Here is a 27142-nt window from a genome sequence, read left to right on the forward strand (position 1 = left end):
ATTCACTCCCTTGTTAGTGAGCATTTGGTTAATTTCCAGCTTTATGAATGCTTCACTGTGCAGACCTTTTGGCATGCTTCTGTGAATATTCTGCAGAATACATTTCTATTATAAAGTGGTATTTTTATGTGAAAGAGTGTTTACACTTATATTTAATGAATAGTGCCAACTTACTGTCCAAAAACCTTCTGCCAGTTTAAATATATCCATATCATCAGTATTATTAATCTTTTTGCTCTTAACAATCTGATAAGCAGAAAAAAAATGAATTTAAGCTCTTTTGTGTATATTTTTTGCTGTTTATTTTTCCTTCAGTGGTGGTTCCTGCCCTTCCTCTGCTATATTTATTGATTTCTCCTCAGTTCTTTGTGTGCTATGGGTATTAGCCTATAATCATGTTTCACTTATGGTGTTCAATATATCATTTTTAAAAGTACTTCATGCATGGTTGTTTATTTTTGGGGGGGGGGGGGGGGTTGGAATTTTTAAAGTTTTTCACACAAACAGACACATACAATCCTGTCTTTACTTTTTGATTTCAGAGTTCAGAGTCATGCTTCTTACCATATTGGGCTTCTTACCATAGTTTTATTTCCATGTATACCACCCTTCATGTATACCATATTTTGTCTCAATGATTTTTTTTTTTGAATGTAAATATTTGTCTTGTGTAGATTTAATATAGCCAAGTAAGGATTTAAAAGTAGTATTTTTTTTACAAGGAAAAAATGTCCTTTTCTCCTAGTATTATTAATCAAATAGTCCAGCTGTCTCCCACAGTTGAAATATTGCCTTTTACATTTATTAAATTACCACATTATGTCTGGATGTTTTCTGATTACTGTAGTCTCTTAACCATTCCTGCTGCCAATAATATACATTGTTTAATTGCTGTGGCTGTTGATTTATATTGAGTTTTAGTATCTGATAGAATTGGTTCTTTTTTATCATTATTTCAGTCTTTTTTTTTTTTAATTACCTTCATACTTCCATTTCAAATGAATTTAGGAATCATTTTCACTCCTAAAGAAATCATTGTTTTGTTGGAAATACGCTGACTTTATGAACTACGAGAAAACTGGCCTGTTTATACAGTACAAAAAATTCTAGTTAGGAATAAGGCAGCTTTCCATTTGATTTTTATGTACTTTTTTATGTTTTTTATTGTTGCACTTATGAGTGAATTCTTTCTGTGATATGTTTTTCTGACTATCCTAAATGTATATAGAAATATAGTTTGCATATAATTTAGTAACTTTCACTAAAAATTTAATTGAATAATGTTTTCTGTGCAGCTTTATCAGACTCTGAAATTCACTTAAAATGGGTATAAAAGTGTCTCTAGAATGTTAGCAAAGAGTGTCCTTAGTATAAAAGTATTAGGCAGTCATTTTGTGAACTTTGAGAAACAGAATTTTCAGTTTCAGGATGTAATGCAAACATTTTCCCACAGATTTCCCACATACGTACAGTCTCTAGCCTTTTAAAATGATTTATAGCCTTGTTTAGCTTTTGTGACAGCTACCGTTGCAGGTAGATGGACATGGTTATCTTATCCTTATATTTGAGACTTGAGTTTGTAAAGCTCAGCTGATTTAACAAGAGTTTCTGTAAAATACTTGTATCTTTTTTGGGTGTTTTTCAGTCACTAAGTCGTGTCTGACTCTTTGCAACCCCATGAACTGCAAGGCCAGGCTTCCCTGACCTTCACTATCTTCCTGAGTTTGCTCAAACTCATGTCTATTGAGTCAGAGATGCCATCCAACCATCTCATCCTCTGTTGCCCTCTTCTTCTCTTGGCCCTCAGTCTTTCCCAGCATCAGGGTCTTTCTCAGGTAAGTTGGCTTTCCACATCAGATGGCCAAAATATTAGAGGTTCAGCTTCAGCACCAGTCCTTCCAATGAGTATTCAGGGTTGATTTACTTTAGGATTGATTGATCTCCTTGCAGTCCAAGGGACTCTTCAAGAGTCTTTTCCAGCACCACAGTTCAAAAGCATTAGTTCTTTGGCACTCAGCCTTCTTTATGGTCCAGCTCTCACGTCCATACACGACTACTGGAAATAGCTTTGACTATGGATCTTTGTTGGCAAAGTGATGTCTCTGCTTTTTAATGCACTATGTTTGTCATAGCTTTTCCTCCAAGGAGTGAGTGTCTTTTAATTTCATGGCTGCAGTTACCACCCACAGTGATATCGGAGCCCAAGAAAATGAGGTCTGACACTGTTTCCCCTTTTTCCCCATCTATTTGCCATAAAGTGATAGGTCCAGATGCTGTTACCTTAGTTTTTTGAATCTTGAGTTTCAAGCAGGCTTTTTCACTCTCCTCTTTCACCCTCATCAAGAGGCTCTTTAGTTCCTCTTCACTTCCTGCCTTCAAAGTGGTGATTATCATCTGGATATCTAAGGTTGTTGACATTTCTCCCAGCAATCTTGATTCCAGCTTGTGAGTCACCCAACCCAGCATTTCGTATGATGTATTCTGCATATAAGTTAAATAAACAGACTGACAATATACAGCCTTGACATACTCCTTTCCCAGTTTTTGTTCCATGTCCAGTTCTAAATGTTGCTTCTTGACCTGCATACAGCTTTCTCAGGAGGCAGGTGAGGTGGTCTGGTATTCCCATCTCTTGAAGAATATTCCAGTTTGTTTTGATCTACACTGTCAAAGGCTTTAGCGTAGTCAATGAAGCAGATTTTATTTTTTGGTATTCCCTTGCTTTTTCTCTGATCCATTGGATGTTGGCAATTTGATCTCTGGTTCTCTGCCTTTTCTAAATCCAGCTTGAACATCTGGAAGTTCTTAGTTCATATACTGCTGAAGCCTAGCCTGAAAGATTTTGAGCATAATCTTGCTAGCATGTGAAATGAGTGCAATTATCCAGTAGTTTGAACATTCTTTGACATAGTTTTCATTCCAATTTCCAAAGGAAAGCAGACCTTTCCCAGTCCTGTGACTACTGCTGAGTTTTCCAAATTTGCTGGCATATTGAGTGCAACACTTTAACAGCATCATCTTTTAGGATTTGAAATAGCTTACTGGAATTCCATCACCTCCACTAGCTTTCTTCATAGCAATGCTTCATAAGGCCCACTTGATTTCATGCTGCAAGATGTCTGGCTCTAGGTGAGTGACTGCACCATCGTGGTTATCTGGGTCATTAAGAGCTTTTTACAGGTCTTCTGTGTATTCTTGCCACCTCTTCTTAATCTCTTCTACTTCTGTTAGGTCCTCACCGTTTTTGTCCTTTATTGTGCCTATCTTTGGTAATTCCATTTTAATGAATTTTAAAAGGTTAACATACAAAGTTATTCTTTTTTAAAAAAAAAAAATGTTTTGATTTATATTGGAGTACAGCTGATTAACAATGTTGTGGTATCTCAGGTGAACAGCAAAAGGACTCAGCCATTCATAAAAGTATCCATTCTCCCCTAAAGTCCCCTCCCATCCGGGCTGCTACATAACATTGAGCAGAGTTCCCTGTGCTAAGCACTAGGTCCTCCTTAGTTATCCATTTTAAATACAGCAGTATGTACATATCCATCCCAGACTCCCTATCCCTTCCCCCGGGAATCCTTCCCTCTGGTAACCATAAGTTCATTCTCTATGTCTGTGAGATTCTGTTTATAAACAGAGGTAGTCTTATTTTAAAATCATATTTGGAGTTTAAATCATATCATCTGAAATGCTGATGTATAGCTTGTTCTTGTTTTATTTAGTTATTTTTGCTATGTAAAGTGTGGAGAGTAATATAGTAAATACCATGAACTCACTACCCAGATTAACAGATGTAATTTTGCTGTGTTTGATTAAACACACACACACTGCTAATGAGTTGAAGCCATTTTTAATATCCTTTCCTTTCCTATTCCTTTTACCCCTGGGTATTAAGAAACTGGTGTATATTCTTTTTTTTTTTTTTTAATTTTATTTTATTTTTAAACTTTACAATATTGTATTAGTTTTGCCAAATATCAAAATGAATCCACCACAGGTATACCCGCGTTCCCCATCCTGAACCCTCCTCCCTCCCCTACCCTCCCTCTGGGTCGTCCCAGTGCACCAGCCCCAAGCATCCAGTACCGTGCATCGAACCTGGACTCGTGTATATTCTTTATACTTTTACTACATAAACAGTTATTTTAACTTGCACAAGATTATACTTGGAAATTATAAAATGTACTATTGTAGATAAAGCTATTCTGTATGCATTTTGAAATAGCTGTATTTTAAAATATCAATCTTGAATGCACACCAGTGTTTACAGCAGCACTGTGCACAACAGTCAAGACACGGAAGTGTCCACTGACAGAGACACACACACACACAGCGGGCTGCTGCTGCTGCTAAGTTGCTTCAGTCCTGTCCGACTCTGTGCGACCCCATAGCTGGCAGCCCACCAGGCTCCGCCGTCCCTGGGATTCTCCAGGCAAGAACACTGGAGTGGGTTGCCATTTCCTTCTCCAGTGCATGAAAGTGAAAAGTGAAAGTGAAGTCGCTCAGTCGTGTCCAACTCCTAGCAACCCCATGGACTACTTAACCATAAAAAAGAATGAAATAATGTCATTTGCTGAAACATGGATGGATTTAGAGATTATCATACTAAGTAAGTTAAAGAAAAATGATTTGATACAAATCAACTTATTTATAAAACAGAAGCAGACTCAAAGGCATAGAAAAGAAAACTGGTTACCAAAGGGGAAAGGGGAGAGGGAGGGAATAGTTAGAAATAATGGGATTAACATATATACACTGCTGTATATAAAATAGGTAAACAATAAGAATTTACTATATAGTACAACTATATTCAGTATCTTATAACCTATAATGGAAAAGAATCTGAAACTGTATGCCTGAAATGAACATATTTTAAATCAAGTATAATAATAAAGTTTTTAAATTCAAAAACAAATAAAATTGAGATAAAATTAATAAAAATGAAAATAAAAACAAAATTGAAAAAATCAGTCTCTTTGGTAGCTTATATTTTAGCATAAGCTGGAGAAAAAGTTTCTACTTTATGTAGTAGTTTGTTCTTAGAGTAGATAAAGTGAAAATTTGTCTTGAAAAACATTTTTTTCTCCCCTAGAGGATCAGGACTGTACTAGGATTGTGTTACTGACCAAAGATTCTGTGTGAAGTTAGTCATCATTGAGACTAACAACATATACATGTAAAGGATAAAAGCCAAAATTGAATTGTTTCAAGTAGTAAATTCATATTCTCAGACACACATAGTTGGTTTAACTTGCTATATCAGTGATTATCCCAGTGACTCCTTACACATAACATACACATGTAGTGCATAAAAATGCAAAAACTACATAAAAGTCTAGCAAGACAAATGGCTACATGTAGGGAGGGAAATGAAGCATTTAATTTTAATCTCAGAACTTAGAACTTGTAGGGAGGGGGGTGGGGTATACATGAGATAGGTGGATGTAGCTTAAAAGTTGTCTGAGAAAGCAGCCGGTGCTTGGTAGGCCCTTGGGGTAAGCTGGTCACTAGTACAGTGCCTTCTTTGGTGACTATCAGTTTATGCTGCATCAATATTTTCAAGCTATGTATCAAAACTTTAAAACTTAAAAGTTCTTATTTAACCCAGTAGTTGAAGCAATCCTTAGGTGGAAGGGAAATGAAAATAAGAGAATGAATTTATATGCAAAGACATTTTTTCAACTTTGTTTGAATAGCAAGGTAAATAGGAAACACAAACTAGATATTCAGGAATCTGGAGGTGTGGTTATAATATAGACTTATGATAAAGTACAGATAATATTTAGTAAAGAGTCTACAACAAAAGGAACTGACTTTTCTATTTTTGTTAAAAACACCTAATAGTAAATTTAATAGAAAACCAAATATAACAAAATGTCATTATTATAGGAACACCAAAGAAAAATACTGTTTGGCTTCCTTGGTGGCTCAGTGGTAAAGATCGCGCGTGCAGTGCAGGAGCCGCACAAGCCATGGGTTTGATCCTTGGGTCGGGAACATCCCCTGGAGAAGGAAATGGCAGCCCACTCCAGTATTCTTGCCTGGAGAATCCCATGGACATAGGAACCTGGTGGGCTGCAGTCCATGGGGTCACAAAGGGTTGGACATGACTAAAGTGACTTTAGTCAAGTTAAGTAGTCAAGCTTACTCCTTGGAAGAAAAGTTACGACCAACCTAGGTAGCATATTGAAAAGCAGAGACATTACTTAACAAAGATCCATCTAGTCAAGGCTATGGTTTATCCAGTGGTCATGTATGGATGTGAGAGTTGGACTGTGAAGAAAGCTGAGCACCAAAGAATTGATGCTTTTGAACTGTGGTGTTGGAGAAGACTCTTGAGAGTCCCTTGGACTGCAAGGAGATCCAACCAGTCCGTTCTGAAGGAGATCAGCCCTGGGATTTCTTTGGAAGGACTGATGCTAAAGCTGAAACTCCAGTACTTTGGCCACCTCATGCGAAGAGTTGACTCATTGGAAAAGACTCTGATGTTGGGAGGGAATGGGGGCAAGAGGAGAAAGGGACGATAGAGGATGAGATGGCTGGATGGCATCACCGACTCGAGGGATGTGAGTCTGAGTGAACTCTGGGAGTTGGTGATGGACAGGGAGGCCTGGCGTGCTGCAATTCATGGGGTCGCAAAGAGTCAGACACGACTGAGTGACTGAACTGAACTGAAAGTGACTTTGCACACACATGTATTATTTTATGGATGAGATAGGGAAGACAGGAAAATAATCAGGAAAATCCTGATTTCCCCTTGCCACAGTTCAGATTTATAATAGCGATTTTTGTACCATGACATTAATGTAGGTGTTTCAGAGGAAGGAGCGAAAGTCTCATTAAATGTTAAGTTTTTTATTGCCCATTTTGAAAAGGCCCCTCCCAGTACACACACACACAGAGATACACACACACACACAGACACACACAGACACACACACACACAGACACACACACACACACACAGACACACACACGCACACACACCCCCTCCCTCCCTCCCTCCCAGGATGGATGGATGGACGAACACACACCACCACCACCCCCCACTTCTGGGAGTAAAAGCAGAAAGGAAACTAGAGTAAGTTGTGATTTAAACATTTTAGTGTTGAATAAAAAGTGCTTAAACAGGAAGATTTGAGGAGACTGTATAAATTTTTAAATGGCAAGGTATTGGTGACAGTTAATAAAAATGCATATGTATGTGCTTTTAGATTTACAAAATAGATTTTACTACAAACTATATTTTTTAAATCCCCGAAAATATATGAAAAGTTTATCAACTTTCTTACTAGATTATTGGAGAAGCGAATTGTTAGCATGAACTGCCAGTAATTTAGTATACTGATTTTATAATAGATGTTTTATTTTTACATAGCCAAGTTACTTTAAATAAGTAGTACTCAAACTTTTTGAAATCCAAGGTAATCAAGATAATTTTGTATTGATAGATGAAATCTGTATTGTGTTACAATTTCCTTGGTCTGGGTTTTGACCGAGGACCACTTTTAGTACAGAAGGTGAAGTGGAGCCTCCAACCATCATTTTGAAGTTAAGCTTTAAGGCTAATCTTTCGTATTTAGACTGTGATATATAAGAAAATATCCTTGTTTTTTATAGCTTCATAACGTACTGATGTATGTAATTTGCTTTAAAATCATCCTGTAGGAAGACACCAATATGGCCTGATACGAACAGTTGTTAAGTATAGGTATTTTGTGCAGTAGAAAGTTGGGTCTGCCTTAGTGCATATTTGAAAATCTTGATAATAAAAAAAAGAAAAACCTAGCATGCTTAGGTGCCCTTGTTAGAAAAACTGAAGAAAAAATTCAGTTGAAGTATTGAATCAATAAGTAATTCAGTACTTATCAGATTGCTAAGTATTCAATAGTAATACTTTGAATAAGGTATGGTTCAGAATGAACTTTATCCTTAGATTGAAATTATATGTATTAGATATAAGATGAATTTTGAGATGTTCTTTATAAAATGTATCGTTAGAAAAAGAACATATATTAAGCAAAAAGAGAAAAATAAAAAAAAGAATGCGTGTGTCCACTACGCCATTAGACTGGGTAAGTTGGTGATCCCCTGGCACCCTCTTTCTTTGTCAGAGCACTCTTGGTGGTGATAAAGCTGGCAGGAAATGAAGCATTCTAAATGTAGGCTATAGTTAGAGGTCACTTGCATCTAGGAACATTTAGTACTTCATTTTTTTCTTTTTGAAAAGCATCATACTCCCTTTATCTTGATCGGTACACAGTGGGCTTTTCCCCATTTTTCTTTCTCATATTTCTTTTTGAAGTGCATGTCAGTTGAAGCCTTGATCCCAAGTTGATTCTCTTGCTTCTTTCCTTATATTCTGTGTTTTTCCTTTATGCTCTATAGTTTTTCACAATTTCAGTTTTTTACTGAACTTAAATTTTTTTTTTAATTTTATATTTGAATATAGCCAATTAACAATGTCGTGATAGTTTCATGTGGACAGCAAAGGGACTCAGCCATTGCATGTACATGTATCCGCTCTCCCTGAACTTTTCATTCTTATTTATTCTCTGCCATCTTTATGAGGGTAATAAAGTGAAACATTGTTTCCCTCCCCACTTTACGCCAGTTTTAAAGTTCTGAAGTTCTGTTTCTCTGGAGTCTTTTTTTCAGGAAGTCTTTGCTAAGCCTTAGTTGATTAGGCACTCTAGGCCCTTAATGATTGGCAGGGTGTAGTGGAGGCAAGCCAACCCTTGGCTGAAAGCTCTGCCTAGAGGAAGAATAAGGAAAGCTTTTTGTTGAGGCAAGATTCTGCCCTAGTTTTCTGGTCAGTATATTCAGTTGTTTAGTAAAGATTCTCAGGTTTTAGGTAAGTCTAGATTTGTCTGAAGAATAGTGTGAGGGTGAATTAGTATATACTGCTGCTTATGTATATACTTGTTTTCATTCCTACTTCTACTTTTTACTTCTCTACTTTCTGATTGACACTTGGCCTCCCACACTTCAGAGGGCTGCCATAAAGAGTAAAAATAATGTTTATGTGTGTTGCATACTGTGTAAGTTTGAAAGTGCTAGAATAAAATTGTACTAAGAAGTCTCCAACATACAAACTCATATATTGTAAGTTTGGAACAAAGACATGAAAATGTCTTTTCCATAATGACATTGGAAATCATGGTCAGGTTACTAGGTCAGCCCACATACATTTTACCCAGTAACACGGCTAATATGTTTTGCTTTTGTATCAAGAAAAAAAACACTATAAAATGTTTTTTCTTAATGCCAGATATATCAAAGCACTTCTTAAACTGTGGCAACTGTAGATTTGAGTAGTTGGTTTCTGAGCCCTGTGGCATTGGCCAGAGGAGGAGCTCAGTGTGGAACATATAAGTCCCCTTCCCTAGTAATATATTGGGAGCTAGAATGGGGAACCCATTTTTTCCAAGGGGTGGGAAAGAAATGGTTAAATAACCAGTCTCAGATAGGCAAAAGATAAGGAGCTAAAATACAGCCAGAAGTGGACAAAGAACCTAGGTTTCTTCCATCATTGTATTTCTTACCATGTGGTTTACAGATTGCTTTCTGCATACTAGAATGTTCATTAAAAATGCAAGTTTCTACACCCCAGTCCCATCCTATTGAATGGAAACATGGAACACATAATCCTGCTTAGTACTTGATTTTAAAATATAGGTTTCTTATTGACAGGAATAACTTTGTTAATTTCTGACCTTCATTTTGCCTTCTAAGTAAACTGTCGATTGTTTCTACTGTGGATGATAAAAATAATTGTATCCACAGCTCTTGTCACCTTTAGGTGTCAAGTGATCTTTGTGGTTATAAAAATCCAGTTTTGGAAGAGCAATTCCAGGATAATCAACACATACTTCCTTTACCTAAGACAGAAAATAGGACTTTAAAGTAAGTTTCCAACTGCATTAAACACATTTAAACTTTTTGTACATTGATAAAAAACACAGTTCACATTTAAATATCTAGTCCACATTGGTAATTTACATCTAATATTTAATTTGTAGTACAAAGTGAACTTGTTAAGGGACAGACTTTGTAATGAAGGAAATTTTGTTAGGAATATCTGGAGACCATGAGCTCTTAAACTGGTCTCATTTGCAAATAGCTGCGTAATTCAGCATTTTCCTGAATATTACACAAAAAAGCCAAAATGCAAACATAAAATTAGATGCTAAGATTTTTAATATATATGTGAATGATTTTTATATTGATGAAAGTATTCCAGACAGTAATACTTGTGTTTATAATAAATTGTTGCTATAAATTTGAACTTAGAAAAGTTTAGAAAATGGTGCTTCTAATTTTGTGTTACAGACTAATTTGAAAAGTAATGTTACTTCTTAGTAAACCATCTGAAATGTGTTCTGATCCAGTCACCGCAGTCTGCTTTATGATGCTATTTTAGATGACATTGTATTATATCAGGAGACAGTAACAGTTGACTTGTTCAGTGAAATTTGGTGTTTTAAAAATCCCATTGGACCTCTGTTGTCCAAAGATGACCTATGATTTTTTTTTTTGTGAAAGAAGTTAAAAAGGGAGAGGAGAGGACTTTTGAAACCCAAGGAAGGGTTGATTTTGAATAGCCTTTCCCCCCTGGCTTTCATTACTAGAGTGCTTATACTTTCTTTGTATTTATACTGAAAAAGAGGTGCTTATTACAGTTTAAGTGAAAACTTAAAAGTTTGGCAGTGATAGAGCTGTGGTTGAAGTATGTAGAGGAGATCATAATGTCTGTGTTTCACTATATCACATGGTAAAAGAGGATTTGGGGCTTTTTGTGGATGTAGTCCGTGATGTTTGACAGACTATCCTAGTGACTTATAAGTATTAAAGTAAACAATTTTAAATACTAATGACTTTGATTAACTCTTTTAGGGTCTCTGAAGTACACCATACTACCTTTTTGAAAATCTTGCGTGGACAATGGCTACCCAAGGTTTGTATTGTAGTCTTCAGTTACTGAAACTGGGGCTCTGCTTCGTTGCCATTAACCCAGTCTGGCTCAGATTCCCCTGCTTTCCTCTCTCCCTGCTTACTTGTCAGGCTACCTTTTGCTCCATTTTCTGCCCACTTCTCCTAATGGCTTGGTGAAATAGCAAACAAGCCACCAGCAGGAATCTAGTCTGGATGACTGCTTCTGGAGCCTGGATGCAGTACCATTCTTCACTGATTCAGTGAGTAACTGTTAGGTGGTCTCCTAAGAGTATAGATTTTTCATCCCTGAGCTGATCTGATGGCCATCATTCTGTTATCCTTCGCTGTCTTTCAGACTTTATTTCTGAAAAGATTTCAGTGGGTCATATCACAGATTTTTATTTTCAAATTGAGATAATATTTTCCTGGTAGTAATATTGATGCTGTTTGATTTTTTTTTTTTTTTATAGCTGATTTGATGGAGCTGGACATGGCCATGGAGCCAGACAGAAAAGCAGCCGTCAGTCACTGGCAGCAGCAGTCTTACCTGGACTCTGGAATCCATTCTGGTGCCACCACCACAGCTCCTTCTCTGAGCGGTAAAGGCAATCCTGAGGAAGAGGATGTGGATACCACCCAAGTCCTGTATGAGTGGGAACAGGGGTTTTCTCAGTCCTTCACTCAAGAACAAGTAGCTGGTAAGAATATTATTACCTTACTCAAAGTTAGAGTGCAGTTTTGAGAACTGCATAGTTACTCTTATAAAAGTTAGCATGCAACAGCTTAAATAAAACAGCGTGGTAAAGAAAAGGGAGTGATTGCAGCATCAGCTTGACTGTTGGGGTTAATGCTGAGCTATGGAGATCTGACTGTTGAATTCACCTTTTCCAGATATTGATGGACAGTATGCAATGACTCGAGCTCAGAGGGTGAGAGCTGCTATGTTCCCTGAGACGCTAGATGAGGGCATGCAGATCCCATCTACACAGTTTGATGCCGCTCATCCCACTAACGTCCAGCGTCTGGCTGAACCATCACAGATGCTGAAACATGCAGTTGTAAACTTAATTAACTATCAAGATGATGCAGAACTTGCCACACGTGCAATCCCTGAATTGACAAAACTGCTGAATGATGAGGACCAGGTAAGTAGAGACATGGCCAACTTTTTAATCTGCTTTGAAGGAAACTCCCAAGGAAATAGTCTTAAAATGTGTACCTTACTTCAGTATTTGAAAACTGAAAACTAATGTTTCTTAATTCTTGTATATTATAGGTGGTGGTTAATAAGGCTGCAGTTATGGTCCATCAGCTTTCTAAAAAGGAAGCTTCGAGACACGCCATCATGCGTTCTCCTCAGATGGTGTCTGCTATCGTACGCACCATGCAGAACACAAATGACGTGGAGACAGCTCGCTGCACTGCTGGGACCTTGCACAATCTTTCCCACCATCGTGAGGGCTTGCTGGCCATCTTTAAATCTGGGGGCATTCCTGCCCTGGTGAAGATGCTCGGGTAAGAAAACATGGTCAGAATGCTCCAAGCTCAGGAGGAGGAGAGTGCAATCACACCATTTCTGATGAGACTTTTTTCCTTCTTCCCAGTTCACCAGTGGATTCTGTATTGTTTTATGCCATTACAACTCTCCACAACCTTTTATTGCATCAGGAAGGAGCTAAAATGGCCGTGCGTTTAGCTGGCGGGCTGCAGAAAATGGTTGCCTTGCTCAACAAAACGAATGTTAAATTCTTGGCTATTACAACAGATTGTCTTCAGATTCTAGCTTATGGCAATCAAGAAAGCAAGGTAAAAGAATTATTCTGAATGTGGTTGTCACGGAGCCTTGGAGACCCCCAGTGTCATGTCCTTCTACAGATTTTTGCAGATTTATTGTATGCCTTATACTCTGTATGTATCTCAGAGAAGTTGGACATCTCTGTTTTACTGTTTGAGTTGGTGTGTACACTGTACTAGGTGATAGGGACATAGCATGCAGGCTGTTCTTAAAGCTTTCATTGTCGGGTGGAAGAGAGACATTGAAATAATAAGCTGCTTTATTTAGTTCAAGTTTTAGGAGGAAGTAGAAGGGCTATATGAGAGCATGTAAATGAACCAGACCCTTTTTTGAGGGTTTATGCAGATTTCTTGGAGAAAGTGATGGATGAGTTCAGCTCATGGATGAAAAGGGATTGACTAAGGTGAATGAAGGTTAGGGAGAGGAAATGGCATCTGTGACAGTTCTCCTGAGGGAGGGAGGACCAGATGAGGTTTGGAAATTCAGGAAATACAGAGAGTAAGGAAGAGAAGGGGTGTGAGATAAGACTGTTGAGATAGGGCAGATCCTGCAGGGCTTAGTGGAACATGTTAAAAGAATAATGGGAAACAGTTCTTAGCAGAAGCACACAGTGAAAAGATTTGTCTTTGGAAATCGGGGTAGAGTCAGGAGGTGGGGTATGCAGGGAAGGAAAGGTGGGGATAAATATTTAATGCTGTCTCTTTTTGAGGTGGATATGATGAGGAAAGGCAAAGAGACAAAGCATATATTAGGAATGTTTATTAATAAGTGCCCATTCTGGTTCAGATTTCCATGCAACAAATCAGCCGTGACATAACTTTCATATCTGGGCATTACTGTTCACAACAACATGGATTTTGTTTTTTTTTCCTTTTACTATGATCAGTGTGGGAAGAATAATACTGGGCCAGTTTATATATTTTTGGGAGAACTGAGGTACACGAATGTGAGTGAAATTTTGTAGCAGCAGGGCTTAAATATGACCCCAGTCTGGGGGTCTAGTTAATGACGACCAGGTGTACATTTATGTCACTACGCTGCTGAGATTCTTGTATAATAAAGTCAGTTGGTAATAAAGGCTTTTCTCGGGCATTTGATCAAGATTCCATGATTAACAATATATACACATCTTTCTAGCTCATCATCCTGGCTAGTGGTGGACCTCAAGCTCTAGTGAATATAATGAGGACCTACACTTATGAGAAGCTACTGTGGACCACAAGCAGAGTGCTGAAGGTGCTGTCTGTCTGCTCCAGTAACAAGCCGGCTATTGTAGAAGCTGGTAAGTGTACTTGGCTATTCTGAGTTCTCATGCGTGCAGCATATGTAGTTCTCATTAGATTGCCTTTCTTAGGAAAAGGGTGATCAAACTGACCTTCACAGGCTGAAAGTAATGGTTGTATTCAGCTTGAAGCCAAAGTTGCATTCAGACAAAGGACGTGTTCTGCTTGACACCTTCTTTGGTGCTGTTCAAGCCTAGTTCAGGCAGAGATCATATTACCAAAAACAATGGCTGATAATAGGCTTGATAACAGCTATTCCAGAAATACCTGAAATGTATTTGTTTAAAAAAAAATACAGATTTTTAGGCTTACTTAATCAGAATTCCTGGAGTATTGAAGTGACAAGAGAGTCAATAATAGCTGGAAATGCATGGGACTGGAGGCCTAGGAATCTCGATTATAAGAAGTTTCCCATTGGGGAGGGAGGTGGGAGGGGTTTCAGGATGGGGAACACATGTGCACCCATGGCTGATTCATGTCAGTATATGGTGAAAACCACTATAATATTGTAAAGTTAATTAGCCTCAAATTAAATTAAAAAAAATTTCCCAGGTTATTCTGATGCTCATTTATTCTGAAAATATTCAGCCCCTGTGTTTCAAGCTGGTATGCAGTGGGCAACAAAATAGGTATGGTCCCCGTATTTATTCTTGTATAATAAAATCAGGCTGGTGAAGGAGACAGAAATATGCAAAAAGATGGGGTGATTACAAACTGGAATGTGTTACGAGAGAAATGAACAGCAAATAGTGATACAGAGTTAATGGGGCAGGAATGTCCTTCTGTAAGAGGCGGACGTTAAATGAAATCACAGAATGAGAAGGCTTCATGTGTATGAGAAGTAAGGAGTAAGTGCAATCCAGATGGTCCTAAAGGTAGGAAAGAAATCGCTGCGTTCTAGGTGCTGAAGAGGAAGTCTGTGTAACTAGAACCTAGTGAGTAGTGGGATGAATAGCTCAGGATGACGGTGATGGGCCAGAGCCAGGCAGGCCTGTGTTGTGCCAGACTTTCTAGGTCCCTGGATGATGTTTATTCGTGCTTTATTGCAGCTTTGGAAACACAGGTGTTGAATGCTTAGGTCCATTTGAGATGAAGTGCAAATCCTAAAGGGTTCCTGAAGGTTATGCTAAAGAATTCAGTCTTTATCTTATAATGAGAAGCTGTTGTTGGCTACAGCATCACAGTGAGGTGTTTGGAATATTAATATTAGCATCATGTGACAGTTTGACCAAAGGCAAGCAGACCAGGCTTCTGGGATGTGTTACACACTTTTAGGAATGAAATCATTTGATATTAAAAATATGTAGCAAAGGATGAATGTTATTTAGGGAGTTGATATCTGTGAAGTGACTAAAAGGTCAGTAGGTAGCTGGAAATGTTTGCTTCTGGAATGCTAGGGAAGACTGGGTGGGGACAGAGATTAGGGAGTTCCTTTCTTAGTGGATGCGGGTAAGGGCTGTAGGGAAGTCAGGGGGCTGCCTCAAAGCCATCTTCACCCTGGGCTTGCTCAATCAGAATATGTGTGTGTTTAAGTCTCTGCAGGCAGTTCTGAGAGGCATCTGGAATTAAGATCCACTCTCTTAGAGTTGATGGTTCTAGTAGAGGGAGAGAAGGGAGACAGGAACCAAGTCGTTTTGAAACTACTGAGCATCAGCCTTGTGCACTCTGTTAGCAGCTGGAGCTACTATGAGGAAGGCACCAGATAGGGAGGGTCTGGTCTGAGTGGTGGGCTCCATTATAGCTGTGGAAAATGCTGTGAAGGAAAAGTACAAAGTGTGTGAGAATAGCAGCAAGTTGACCCAGTCTAATTGAGGAAATAAAACAGACCTGAAAAGATAAACAAGGAGACAAGGGAACTACATCCCACTGCATTTGGGTAAAGAACCTGCCCGCCAGTGCAGGAGACATGAGACACAGGTTCGATTCCTGAGTGGGGAAGATCCCCTGAAGAAGGAAATGGCAGCCTACTCCAGTATTCTTGCCTGGGGAATTCCATGGATGGAGGAGCCTGGTGGGCTACAGTTCATAGAGTTGCAAAGAGTTGGACACAACTCAAGTGACTTAGCATGCATAGCATTGCATGGCTGACCTAACCTAATTGAGGAAATAAAACAGATCTGAAAAGATAAACAAGGAGACAAGGGAAAGCATATCCCACTGCATTTAGAAGTGATTTCAATGGGAGAGAGATGGTGAAGTTAAGCTAGCCAGTGTGTGGGGAATCGAGCTTCCATTTAGACTCCTCTACAGTGTAAACGTCCTTCATTAGGGTCCTAAACAATAGGAGGTTGTGAATCTTTGAAGAGCATCTTTTGCCTTTAATACAGTCCCCAGAGTAAGCATTCTGGTGCTGCCTTTTTAGACTGTTTCCACCCTGTGAGTTTACATTAGCTCCTTCAGGGATTTGCTCGGATGGCACCTTCACAGTCAGGTGTCCTGGTTACCCTACTTTAAATTGTAGCCCCCTCTTTTGTCTTTGTTGTTTGTACACTAACACCATTTGACATATAGTTTTAGCTTTCTAATAGTATATTTGTTTATTTTGTGCTTGCAACTAGACCACAAGCTCTATGAAAGTATGATTTTTAGACTGTTTGCCTCACTGATACAGCTCCAGTGCAAAACAGGGCCTGGTATTAAATAATCTTGAAATGACTGGATGAAAGGAAATAAGTAATAGGACTATTACTTACAGGGAGACTGTGGAGATAATGATGGCTTTTCCACACAGGGAAGAAACAATAGATGCATAACACAAGTTGTCACTAGCTGAGGTGAACTAGAAAAGAGGGAAACTGAGCAGCATTCTAGAAAATGAAAGAAAATAAAGGACTTAGATGGAGGGGATACGCTTTGGCAACAAAGAAGGATACCCTCTGAGACTAAAGAAGACACTTAGTACTGATAGAAATTGTGAGCTAATGGCCATCACCTTAGATGCTTTTTAATCTTTTTAGGTGGAATGCAAGCTTTAGGACTTCACCTGACAGATCCAAGTCAGCGCCTTGTTCAGAACTGCCTTTGGACTCTAAGGAATCTTTCAGATGCTGCAACTAAACAGGTACATTCAGAGTAAATTGGTGCCTTACTGGTAAGTGTCAAGCTGAATATGTACTGAGTGTCTGTTTTCATCTCCACAGGAAGGGATGGAAGGTCTTCTTGGGACTCTTGTTCAGCTTCTGGGCTCAGATGATATCAATGTGGTCACCTGTGCAGCTGGAATTCTTTCTAATCTCACTTGCAATAATTATAAGAACAAGATGATGGTGTGCCAAGTGGGTGGCATAGAGGCCCTTGTGCGCACGGTCCTCCGTGCTGGGGACAGGGAAGACATCACTGAGCCTGCCATCTGTGCCCTTCGTCATCTGACCAGCCGGCACCAGGAGGCTGAGATGGCCCAGAACGCTGTTCGCCTTCACTACGGGCTACCTGTGGTGGTTAAACTCCTACATCCACCATCCCACTGGCCTCTGATCAAGGTAAACTGTCAAACGTTGAAGGTTGCAGAATTGAAAACAGACTACTTCCGACTATGACTAGCAGCCCGTCTCTGCACTGGGGACTGGCTGACAAGGAGCTGTAAATAGGAAGTATGGGTGGGATGAGGGTGGGGGTGAAGTGTTGTGTCGTCAGTTTACTTCCAGGTGATGGTGACAGATGCAGTGTGGTAGGCATTTTAGACTAAGAACATGATTTTGTTGTATGCCAGTTCTTTATTCTTTCTTCTTATCTGCAGGCTACTGTTGGATTGATTCGAAATCTTGCCCTTTGTCCAGCAAATCATGCACCTTTGCGTGAGCAGGGTGCCATTCCACGACTAGTTCAGTTGCTGGTTCGTGCACATCAGGATACCCAGCGTCGTACATCTATGGGTGGAACACAGCAGCAGTTTGTGGTAGGTAAATCTTAGTAGTGACCCCTGGCCTTTTAAAAGGAATGCATAAATCCATAGGCTCCTGAACTACTTCAGTCATTGGCTTCCTCCATTCTCTAGCTTCCTGAAGGGCTGCTTGCTACTGGCTTAAAGAACCACCATGTCTCTGTGGCTGCGGAGAATGAAAGGAGTAACATGGCCCCTGGTGATACCTCCCTTGACATATCCTTCACATCGCTGCCTCCTCAATCTTACAAAGGGAGTGTAGGGTGTGATTTACTGCTATGGGGTCTCATCTTGTCCATACAAAAGGTTCACCTGTCCGAAGTAGCAGAGGCATTAATTTGAATCCAAGTCTGTCTGATTTCAGAGCCTGTTATCCCCCACTGCAGTTCTACCTATAAACATACATTGTTAAAAATTTATTTTTAATGGGAGTATAATTTCTGTACAATGTTGTGGTGATTTCTGTTGTCCAGTAGCATGGATCAGCTATGAGTATACCCACATCCCCTCCCTCTTGAGCCCCCTCATCCCCAGCCCTCAGGCTGAGCTCCCTATGGTATTCAGGCATCTTCCCACTAGTTAGCTGTTTTACATGTGGTAGCGTATATACTTCAGTGCTACTTTCTCAGTTCATCCCACCTGCTCCTTCCCGTTAGGTCCACCAGTTCTTCTCTACCTCTGTTCTTGCCCTGCAGATACGTTCATCAGTACCACTTTTCTAGATTCTATATATGCATTAATATACGATGTTTTTCTCTTTCTGACTTCTTTCACTCTGTATGACAGACTCTAGGTTCATCCACCTCACTACAACTGATTCAGTTTCATTCCTTTTAAGGCTACTATTTCACCGTATATGTCTACCACAGCTGTTTTATCCATTCATCTATTGATGGACATCTAGGTTGCTTGCATGTCCTGGCTGTTGTAAATAGTGCTTCTATGAACATTGGGATACAAGTGTCCTTTTGAATTATGGTTTTTTCGGGGTATATGCCCAGTAGTGGGATTGCTGGGTCATATGGTAGTAATACTCATATTTTTAAAATGAATCTCCAAAAAAAAATTAAATAAATAAATAAAAAAAATGAATCTCCATACTCTTTTCCACAATGGTTGTATCAATTTATGTTTCCACAAACCGTGCAGGAAGATTCCCTTTTCTCCATATCCTCTCCAGCATTTATTGTTTGTAGATACCTATAAATATTTAACACATCTTTTACTGTCTCTTCCAAGAGTGGTTTAAACTGTTTCCATGGACTTACAAGAATATCAACAAGAATACGTGGTAGTATTTCTGGGATCTTTACTTGTAATCTTAGCCTGAAATTTTTAATAGTCTGAAACTTTGATGTCAAGTTTTCAGTCTTAAAAGTAGCTTCATTATTAAGTAAAGATACTTATGATTCCCCAGCATGTGTTTTAAGACTCAGAGTCTCTTACTTAATCAGGTTAGAGAACAAGACTTTACACGATAGATCTTGAGACGTCGCTAGTTACGATTAGGATGCACTCATAGGGCGCTTGGGCTTTCTCCACTCAGTACTTTGGATATCGGCCAGTCTCCATGAGGTGGCTTAACAGAATGCAAAGGGTACCTTTTAATCTCTTCTCTGGGAAGAAAGGAGCTTTTGTGTTATAATAAAAGTAAAGTTGGATATAAAAGTTGTAGCAAAGTTATAACCTTTCTTAAAACTCAGAAAGAGGGAAAGCAGACTGTAGCTATGTTTTGCAAAAGCTAATTTCCTTATCCCATATTATAGGCTATCAGTTGAGTAGTCTTGGAGGAGGTGAGTGGATTTTCTCCTGCCAACTTGGTAGACTTTTAGCAGTAGGTGGTAAAACTTTGCTAAATTTTCACCAAATACACATAGGTATACAAAGATCTAGGGAGTACCTGAAGGAAAACACTGACAGTGTGTGCACATCACTTTCCCATCTTGGTGTCTGCTTTCTTCCCTTTACCCAGAGTGCTGGGTGCCTTGTTGGGAAGAGAGTGATCTTTGGGAGTCAGAGGTACATTGAAGCTGTGCTTTGCCGTGCACAGTTTTGGAGGTGCTGCTTGGAATTAGTGCTGACAAGAGGCCACTTTCACAAAGTGACCCTCAATTAGTGGATCCATCTTCATTCCTGAACTTACTCGCAAATTCTGGTGAATAACTAGTGATTACTACTCAGAACAGGAAAGCCTTTCAAGCATATAAACTTTAGAGAGCACAATCCCCTATTAACGATGTTTCTTTTGGTAGGAGGGAGTCCGCATGGAAGAAATAGTTGAAGGTTGTACTGGAGCCCTTCACATCCTAGCTCGGGATGTTCACAACCGAATCGTTATCAGAGGACTAAATACCATTCCATTGTTTGTGCAGGTATGTTTGTTTTAAGTGAGGTGTTCTAGAATCTGTATGTCAGTAAAATTTCAGGATTTTAAAGATAAGCAAAGTATAAGGAAATTAGGGGCCAAAATAGTAGATATTATTTCATCTACTATCACCGTTTATAAAATGGCTGTGCTGCTCATGCTATTTTTCAAGTACAAAAAATAGAAAGTGTGTCATGTCCTTTTAGTTGAATCCATTTATGAAAACACCCTTCATTTTTCTTGGGAAGTAGAGAGGGAGAAGCACTGGGACTAGAGCCTCAGGAGGAGGAGGGTTCCACTCTGCTTTCAGGTGTGCTCGGTTAGAAGGGATGGAAGCTGCCTGGGCTACTGCAGCACAAACCCCTCGTCACCTCTGGGTTTTCCAAATCTTAATTTGAATAATACTCAGGAGAAGAGGCTTGAGCTAAAAATGCTCCAGAAAACCATTGCTGCTAAGCATCAAACACTCACGAACATAAACTCAAGAGTGTATGATTTAATGCAGGCTTCCTATTTAATACAAGTGGTGCAGATACCACAGTGGGGTGCTCGCCATGTTTTACCTTTGGATTTGATTAGGTTTCATGTGTGTTTTCTCCTCAGCTGCTTTATTCTCCTATTGAAAATATCCAAAGAGTAGCTGCAGGGGTCCTCTGTGAACTTGCTCAGGACAAGGAAGCTGCAGAAGCTATTGAAGCCGAGGGAGCCACAGCTCCTCTGACAGAATTACTTCATTCTAGGAATGAAGGTGTGGGTAAGTAGGAAAGGAATCAGAGCCTTTAGCTTGTGTACACTGAAGCCTCAGCTTTTCCTCAAAGACCATTTTTCCTTCCTCTCCCAGCAACATATGCAGCTGCTGTTTTGTTCCGAATGTCTGAGGACAAGCCACAGGATTATAAGAAACGGCTTTCGGTTGAGCTGACCAGTTCTCTCTTCAGAACGGAGCCAATGGCTTGGAATGAGGTAGGCAGTGTGAGCACGTTTATTTGATGGTTCGCTAGAGCACCAAGGCAGTTTATGGTTTCCTCTCGAACGACTTGGTGCACATTCATTTGCATTGACTATGTCCTTGGCTTGAATATTCATTCTTTACACTAGCTTAGCAACTGCTGTAAGGAAAAACTACAGCTTTATACAGCCTGTTTAGAACAAACAAGTTAGAATTTGTAAGGGAGATAGATGAAAAAGTTAACAGATTAAAAAACACTTTTGAAAGTTGTTAGGAAAGGGGCAGTCGATTAAACGTTGTTAGTTGGAGGTCAGTTTATCAGTACTTTTAAAAAATACTGTTTTTCACCTACTTTTCTACTTGAATTTCTATTAATTTGTTCAGTATTTGTCCTTGATACAAATTGAAATAGTCAAAACCACCCTGAAAGTTGATACAGTCATTGTACATAATCATAAGGTGGATTATAAAGAGAGAGGCTATATACTGTTAGGAAAAGAGAAGCAAACTGCTAAACAGTAATAGTAATATATTAATTGGCTGTTGAATAGATAATCTCAACCATTCCAACTTGAGCTCTGAACATCCTCACCCAGCCCTTTCTCCAGACCTGTTCCACACAGTTAATGGCAACTTAGTTCTTCTAGCTGTGCAGGCTCTAGGGATCTTTTCATAACACACCCTGTCAGCAACTCCTATTGAGGGTAGAAACAAAACACCTATTTTGTTTCCTGTTATATTTCTAGCACTTAATAAGTACTTGGTAATATATTTGCAGAAAGAATAAATTACAAAGCATTTCTGTGATTGTGTACATCTGTATTTTGAAGTAATTCTGCACTTTGTAAGTAGTTCTACAGTGTTTTGAGTTCTTTATTCCTTTTGTAATCTGAGAATAAGTATGTTTTCAAAATATCAGAGTATCCTTTGAGTTGAGAATTTCCATTTTGCTTCCTTGCCTGTACCTGTTCATCTAGACTGCTGATCTTGGACTTGATATTGGTGCCCAGGGAGAACCTCTTGGATATCGCCAGGATGGTATGTATCTCATATTTCTTGATTATCTCCAGATCAAGCTAAAGGTCCAGAGCTTTGTCAGAAGAGCTGTTTTGCTTGTCTTGGGAGGACCTGTTGGCAGGAAAGTAGTGGTAGCAATTAAAGGCAGTTCTTAAATTCTAGAGTCAGCAGTAATTTCTTTATTTGTGCACAGGGAATTCTCAGCCACACACCAAGCAAGCACTGGATCATACCAGTAAATGTGTGTCACTGCTGCCAGACCTCTGCAGTACGTGTGTTACACGTTGCCTGGCTTTCTATTCAATTTTTCGTTCAGAGAACCCTTATATAATACCTGTGTCTATAATTCTAGACTCAGATCTGGGATGTGTATTTACATAGCTTTTCAGAAAACTCTGAAAATCTAAGTAATTCAAATTTGGGTATATACTGTTTATCTTACAATCTTACCTGTTTTTCCCTAGTTAATACACTTAAAGCTCATAAGCTTCTTACTTTGACAGGTATATAAATATTAAGCCTTTGGATAAAAACATACAAAGGTTTCATAGGAAAGTGGCACGCTTTCTTAGTACTTCTGTGGGTATCACCTAGACTTTATATAACAAATACATAGCTGTTGCCACTGCTCAGCAACCGGTCTCTGCCCAGGAAAAGGCCAGACGTCCAGGACTGGAACCTGCTGATCTGCCTTTGGTGGAAACAGACCGTGTGCCTCCTTGTGTGGCCTGACACTGGGTAGTTTCTCAGCTTAAGAAAGCAAGAAGGTGGAGAGGCTAGAAGGAATGCTTTCTGACACATTTGCTATCCTGGGATCCCCCTAACTCTGTGCTCACGTCATGTCTTCTCTCTCTCTCTCTCCCCCCTCACCCACCATGTCACTGCCCCAACTCCCAGATCCCAGCTATCGTTCTTTTCACTCTGGTGGGTACGGCCAGGACGCCTTGGGGATGGACCCCATGATGGAACATGAGATGGGCGGCCACCACCCTGGTGCTGACTATCCAGTTGACGGGCTGCCAGATCTGGGGCATGCCCAGGACCTCATGGATGGGCTGCCCCCGGGCGACAGCAATCAGCTGGCCTGGTTTGATACTGACCTGTAAATCATCCTTTAGGTAAGAAGTTAAACAAGCCAGTTTGGGTAAAATACTTTTACTCTGCCTACAGAACTTCAGAAAGACTTGGTTGGTAGGGTGGGAGTGGTTTAGGCCTATTTGTAAATCTGCCACAAAAAAAGATACGTACTTTGAAAGATGTCTTGGAACATTTGAATGTTCTCAGATTTCTGGTTGTTAGGTGGTCATGTGTGGAAGTTATTAACTTTAATGTTTTTTGCCACAGCTTTTGCAACTTAATACTCAGATGAGTAACATTTGCTGTTTTAAACATTAATAGCAGCCTTTCTCTCTTTATACAGCTGTATTGTCTGAACTTGCATTGTGATTGGCCTGTAGAGTTGCTGAGAGGGCTCGAGGGGTGGGCTGGTATCTCAGAAAGTGCCTGACACACTAACCAAGCTGAGTTTCCTATGGGAACAATTGAAGTAAACTTTTTGTTCTGGTCCTTTTTGGTCGAGGAGTTACAATACAAATGGATTTTGGGAGTGACTCAAGAAGTGAAGAATGCACAAGAATGGATCACAAGATGGAATTTATCAAACTCTAGCCTTGCTTGTTAAATTTTTTTTTTTTAATATCTGTAATGGTACTGACTTTGCTTGCTTTGAAGTAGCTTTTTTTTTTTTTTTTTGCAGTAACTGTTAGTTTTTTAAGTCTCTCGTAGTGTTAAGTTATAGTGAATACTGCTACAGCAATTTCTAATTTTTAAGAATCGAGTAATGGTGTAGAAACACTAATTCATAATCACTCTAATTGTAATCTGATAAAGTGTAACATTGTGTAGCCTTTTTGTATAAAATAGACAAATAGAAATGGTCCAATTAGTTTCCTTTTTAATATGCTTAAAATAAGCAGGTGGATCTATTTCACGTTTTTGATCAAAAACTTTATTTGGGATATGTATGGGTAGGTAAGTCAGTAAGAGGTGTTATTTGGAACCTTGTTTTGGACAGTTTACCAGTTGCCTTTTATCCCAAAGTTGTTGTAACCTGCTGTGATACAATGCTTCAAGAGAAAATGCGGTTATAAAAATGGTTCAGAATTAAACTTTTAATTCATTCGATTGTGTCACCTTTTTTTCCTTGTCATTAAGCGGTCTGTGAGGGTAATAAGTTTTCCTCAGGATGAAGTTGAACTGAGTAAACAGATAGTGACGTAATTTAAGTTGTAATGGTGGAAGAACCTTACTGCTAATAGATGGAATTGTTCTGTCAAATTTCTTTACACTGGTCCTGGGTTTTTAAAGTGCACCAAAATGTTTTAGCTTTGCACATTTAGCTGTGTAGGAGGAGAGTGTCCACCATCTTTAACTGAAGGACTCTGGGCTTACAGCCTATGGCCAAGACTCCTTCAGCCTGGCTGCAGGTATATATATAATTCTGTCCGAGTGACTAGAGGCCTCATGGTTCAAAGGCATCTCGTTCTTCGCGACATAGAACAAAGTGTGTTAGTCAGTTGTGTCTGACTCTCTGCAACCCTGTGGACTGTAGCCCACCAGGCTCCTCTGTCCATGGGGTTCTGAACTCCAAATAAGCTTCCCACCCCCAACCCCAAACTCCATCACGTGGTCTCATTCCTTTAAGGTAATAATGAAGAATTACCCACATGGATTTGGACTTCAAGCACCTTCACAGAAGTGTGACTCATTTGGAGCGGGGAATTCCTTCAACTCCACTTTGAACTGATAATTAAGATGCTTTACCTGTCGATGTTTATCTGAACATAATCAGAGCGAACTAGAATGGGCCTTCTTCCATTGCTCTCTGCCAGGTGAGCCTGTCATCCTGGTGGTAGGTCTGACAAGTTTTTAGTTCATCCCTGAGGGCAGAGTCAGTATACCTGTTAGAACTTGTGTTTTGGGGCTTTAAAAAGAGTGAAAGTGTTTGTACCGAGAGAGCCGTTTCTAATTGACTATGTATTTAAACATGTACTTAGTTCCTTGTTGTTGGATGAGGACCCTGTATAAAAGCTTTATAAATTCTTCCCTGTGGTCTAATTGGGATGAGAGGGAAAACGTGTGTGTATTTGGTGACGGGGCAGTTCTGCTTCCAGTGCGTGACACAGAGAACAAAGGCAGCACCGCACGAGCTGTTTGCAGGTCAGAGTGAAGATCTCCGTAGTGAGCTCAGCCTCTAACATCAAGAACCACAGCAGGCTGTTTTATTTAAAGAACTTTTTAAAACCAGAAGATATTTCAGAGCTCTGCCTAAAATCATCATAGTTTTGAAGTTCCATGTAGAAACTTAATATGAAGGTTAATACAGAAAGAAAAAAGAAAAGTCAAGATTCTGGAGAATGCTTCTTTGCTTCTGCAGAAAAATGGTTTGAAGACAACATTTCACAAAAATCAGAAGACCAAAGATGTGTCAGGTGTAACTACTGAATGTAATAACCTACAAAATGTTAGTGCAACAACAGAATTTTTAGCCAGTCAAAAGAAAAATTGCCAGCCATGAGTGGCTTTGAGTTTCTGAAAAAAAATCACGTGGTCAGTAATGAGTTACTACTGTTATTGGCACATGAATAGAAGTGTACACTAAGGGAGCAGAATAAGATGAAGACAATACACTTGAAAGGTAGCACTGGAGGTCATGTGAAAAAGGGACTTTTCAGTAAAGTGTGGAACAGGTATGCAGCCATTTGGATAAAATTGAAGTTAATGCAGGAAGAAAATCCATAATCAACAAAGTATAAAAGCCCACACCAGATGCCCATGTGTCTGGTAATTGCAAGAGAACAGCCACAATGCAGTAAAATACAACATTAACAGTATGGGTATATCTCAGATTGATACTAAGCAAAAGCAGGTCACCAAGGCTTGTTGTAGAAGCGTATAGGTACAAAAAAGGGTCAACTATCTTAAGCAAACCATCCACAGATGGTAAAATGAAAAAGCAAAAAAATAATTACCAAAAAAATCAGAATAGTGATTTATTACCTGGAGATGGAGGTGCATGGGACGTTTGATCCCATTGTAGTGACCGCCACTGAGCTGAAAAATAAAGCTTTTTCCATGTTGGAGGAGGTGTTTGAGACCTGAGGCTTTGATCTGGTTATTTGAATCCTTGATAGTGAAAGATCTTGAGGTAAATATGCTCTTGCAATTTTGTCTTGATTAGTGCAGTAAAAGCAGAAGATCTGCCCCGTGCTGTTGACTCCGCCAACAGAAAGCGGAGTCGCGCACTGCAGGTGTTCTGTCCTGGTAGGTGAGAACCTACTCCCTTGCTTGAGTGAACACCTGGCAAATGCGGTTAGAAAACAATGGCGGCGGGGGTGCAGGGCACTAAAGGTAGTGTGTCCTTTTTCTTAGCGTCAGATGTGGTGTCCATGCCACCGCCCCATCTGGTGAGGAAGCTAGAGGGAGGGGTGACAGGCCTCCTCTGCCACCTCAACATCATGCCTCTGAGAGGTGGAGGTCGGGTGAAAAAGGCCAGCCTTCTTCCAGGTCACATCAAGACCCTCACCCTGCCCATGTCCTGATTCTGGGCCGAGGCTGCTGTGGTTGCCACTTCCCTCCCTCTGCTTATCCAAGCTTGAGGCTGTTGGGGCCAAAGCCTCCTCACGTTTGGTGAGTCTTGTCCCCCAGCTCCAGAGCTCTCCCCAGGGACCAAGCCTCCCCCTCCCTCCAGTTCCTTCCTGAGGCTCCTACCTCACTCAGCCTAAGTCCCCGTATCAGAGACACTGACTGCTACATAGTTTTCTGTGGTTTGAGTAAGGAGAAAACGGCATTTTGCTTCAAGTGGGGGCAGAAGAGACCCAGACCTTTGACAAGAGCCTTGGCCAGCAGAGCCCCCACT

The 27142-nt window shown here is 39.8% G+C and overlaps 1 protein-coding gene across 6 annotated transcripts in view; it reads left to right on the forward strand.

Moving 5' to 3' along the window:
* The window catches only part of CTNNB1 (catenin beta 1), a 48759-nt gene extending 22374 nt beyond the window's left edge, over positions 1 to 26385 (forward strand). For 2 of the 6 annotated variants that reach the window (XM_005222524.5, XM_024982935.2), the window contains exons 2-16: positions 10897 to 10957; positions 11406 to 11633; positions 11827 to 12080; positions 12212 to 12450; positions 12540 to 12741; positions 13868 to 14012; positions 16971 to 17074; positions 17154 to 17492; positions 17750 to 17908; positions 20146 to 20265; positions 20862 to 21012; positions 21100 to 21221; positions 22185 to 22245; positions 23122 to 23342; positions 23804 to 24406. In XM_005222524.5, the coding sequence (XP_005222581.1) occupies positions 10945 to 10957; positions 11406 to 11633; positions 11827 to 12080; positions 12212 to 12450; positions 12540 to 12741; positions 13868 to 14012; positions 16971 to 17074; positions 17154 to 17492; positions 17750 to 17908; positions 20146 to 20265; positions 20862 to 21012; positions 21100 to 21221; positions 22185 to 22245; positions 23122 to 23330 (2346 nt within the window). In that variant the 5' untranslated portion in view covers positions 10897 to 10944 and the 3' untranslated portion in view covers positions 23331 to 23342; positions 23804 to 24406. Of the gene's footprint in view, positions 1 to 10896; positions 10958 to 11405; positions 11634 to 11826; positions 12081 to 12211; positions 12451 to 12539; positions 12742 to 13867; positions 14013 to 16970; positions 17075 to 17153; positions 17493 to 17749; positions 17909 to 20145; positions 20266 to 20861; positions 21013 to 21099; positions 21222 to 22184; positions 22246 to 23121; positions 24407 to 24928 lie in introns of those variants that run through there. The other 4 variants (XM_059879801.1, XM_059879803.1, XM_005222525.5 and 1 more) reach the window with 3 other exon arrangements.
* The last annotated feature ends 757 nt before the right edge of the window (positions 26386 to 27142 follow it).

Source organism: Bos taurus, chromosome 22, assembly GCF_002263795.3.
Source record: "Bos taurus isolate L1 Dominette 01449 registration number 42190680 breed Hereford chromosome 22, ARS-UCD2.0, whole genome shotgun sequence".
Taxonomy (NCBI): Eukaryota; Metazoa; Chordata; class Mammalia; order Artiodactyla; family Bovidae; genus Bos; species Bos taurus.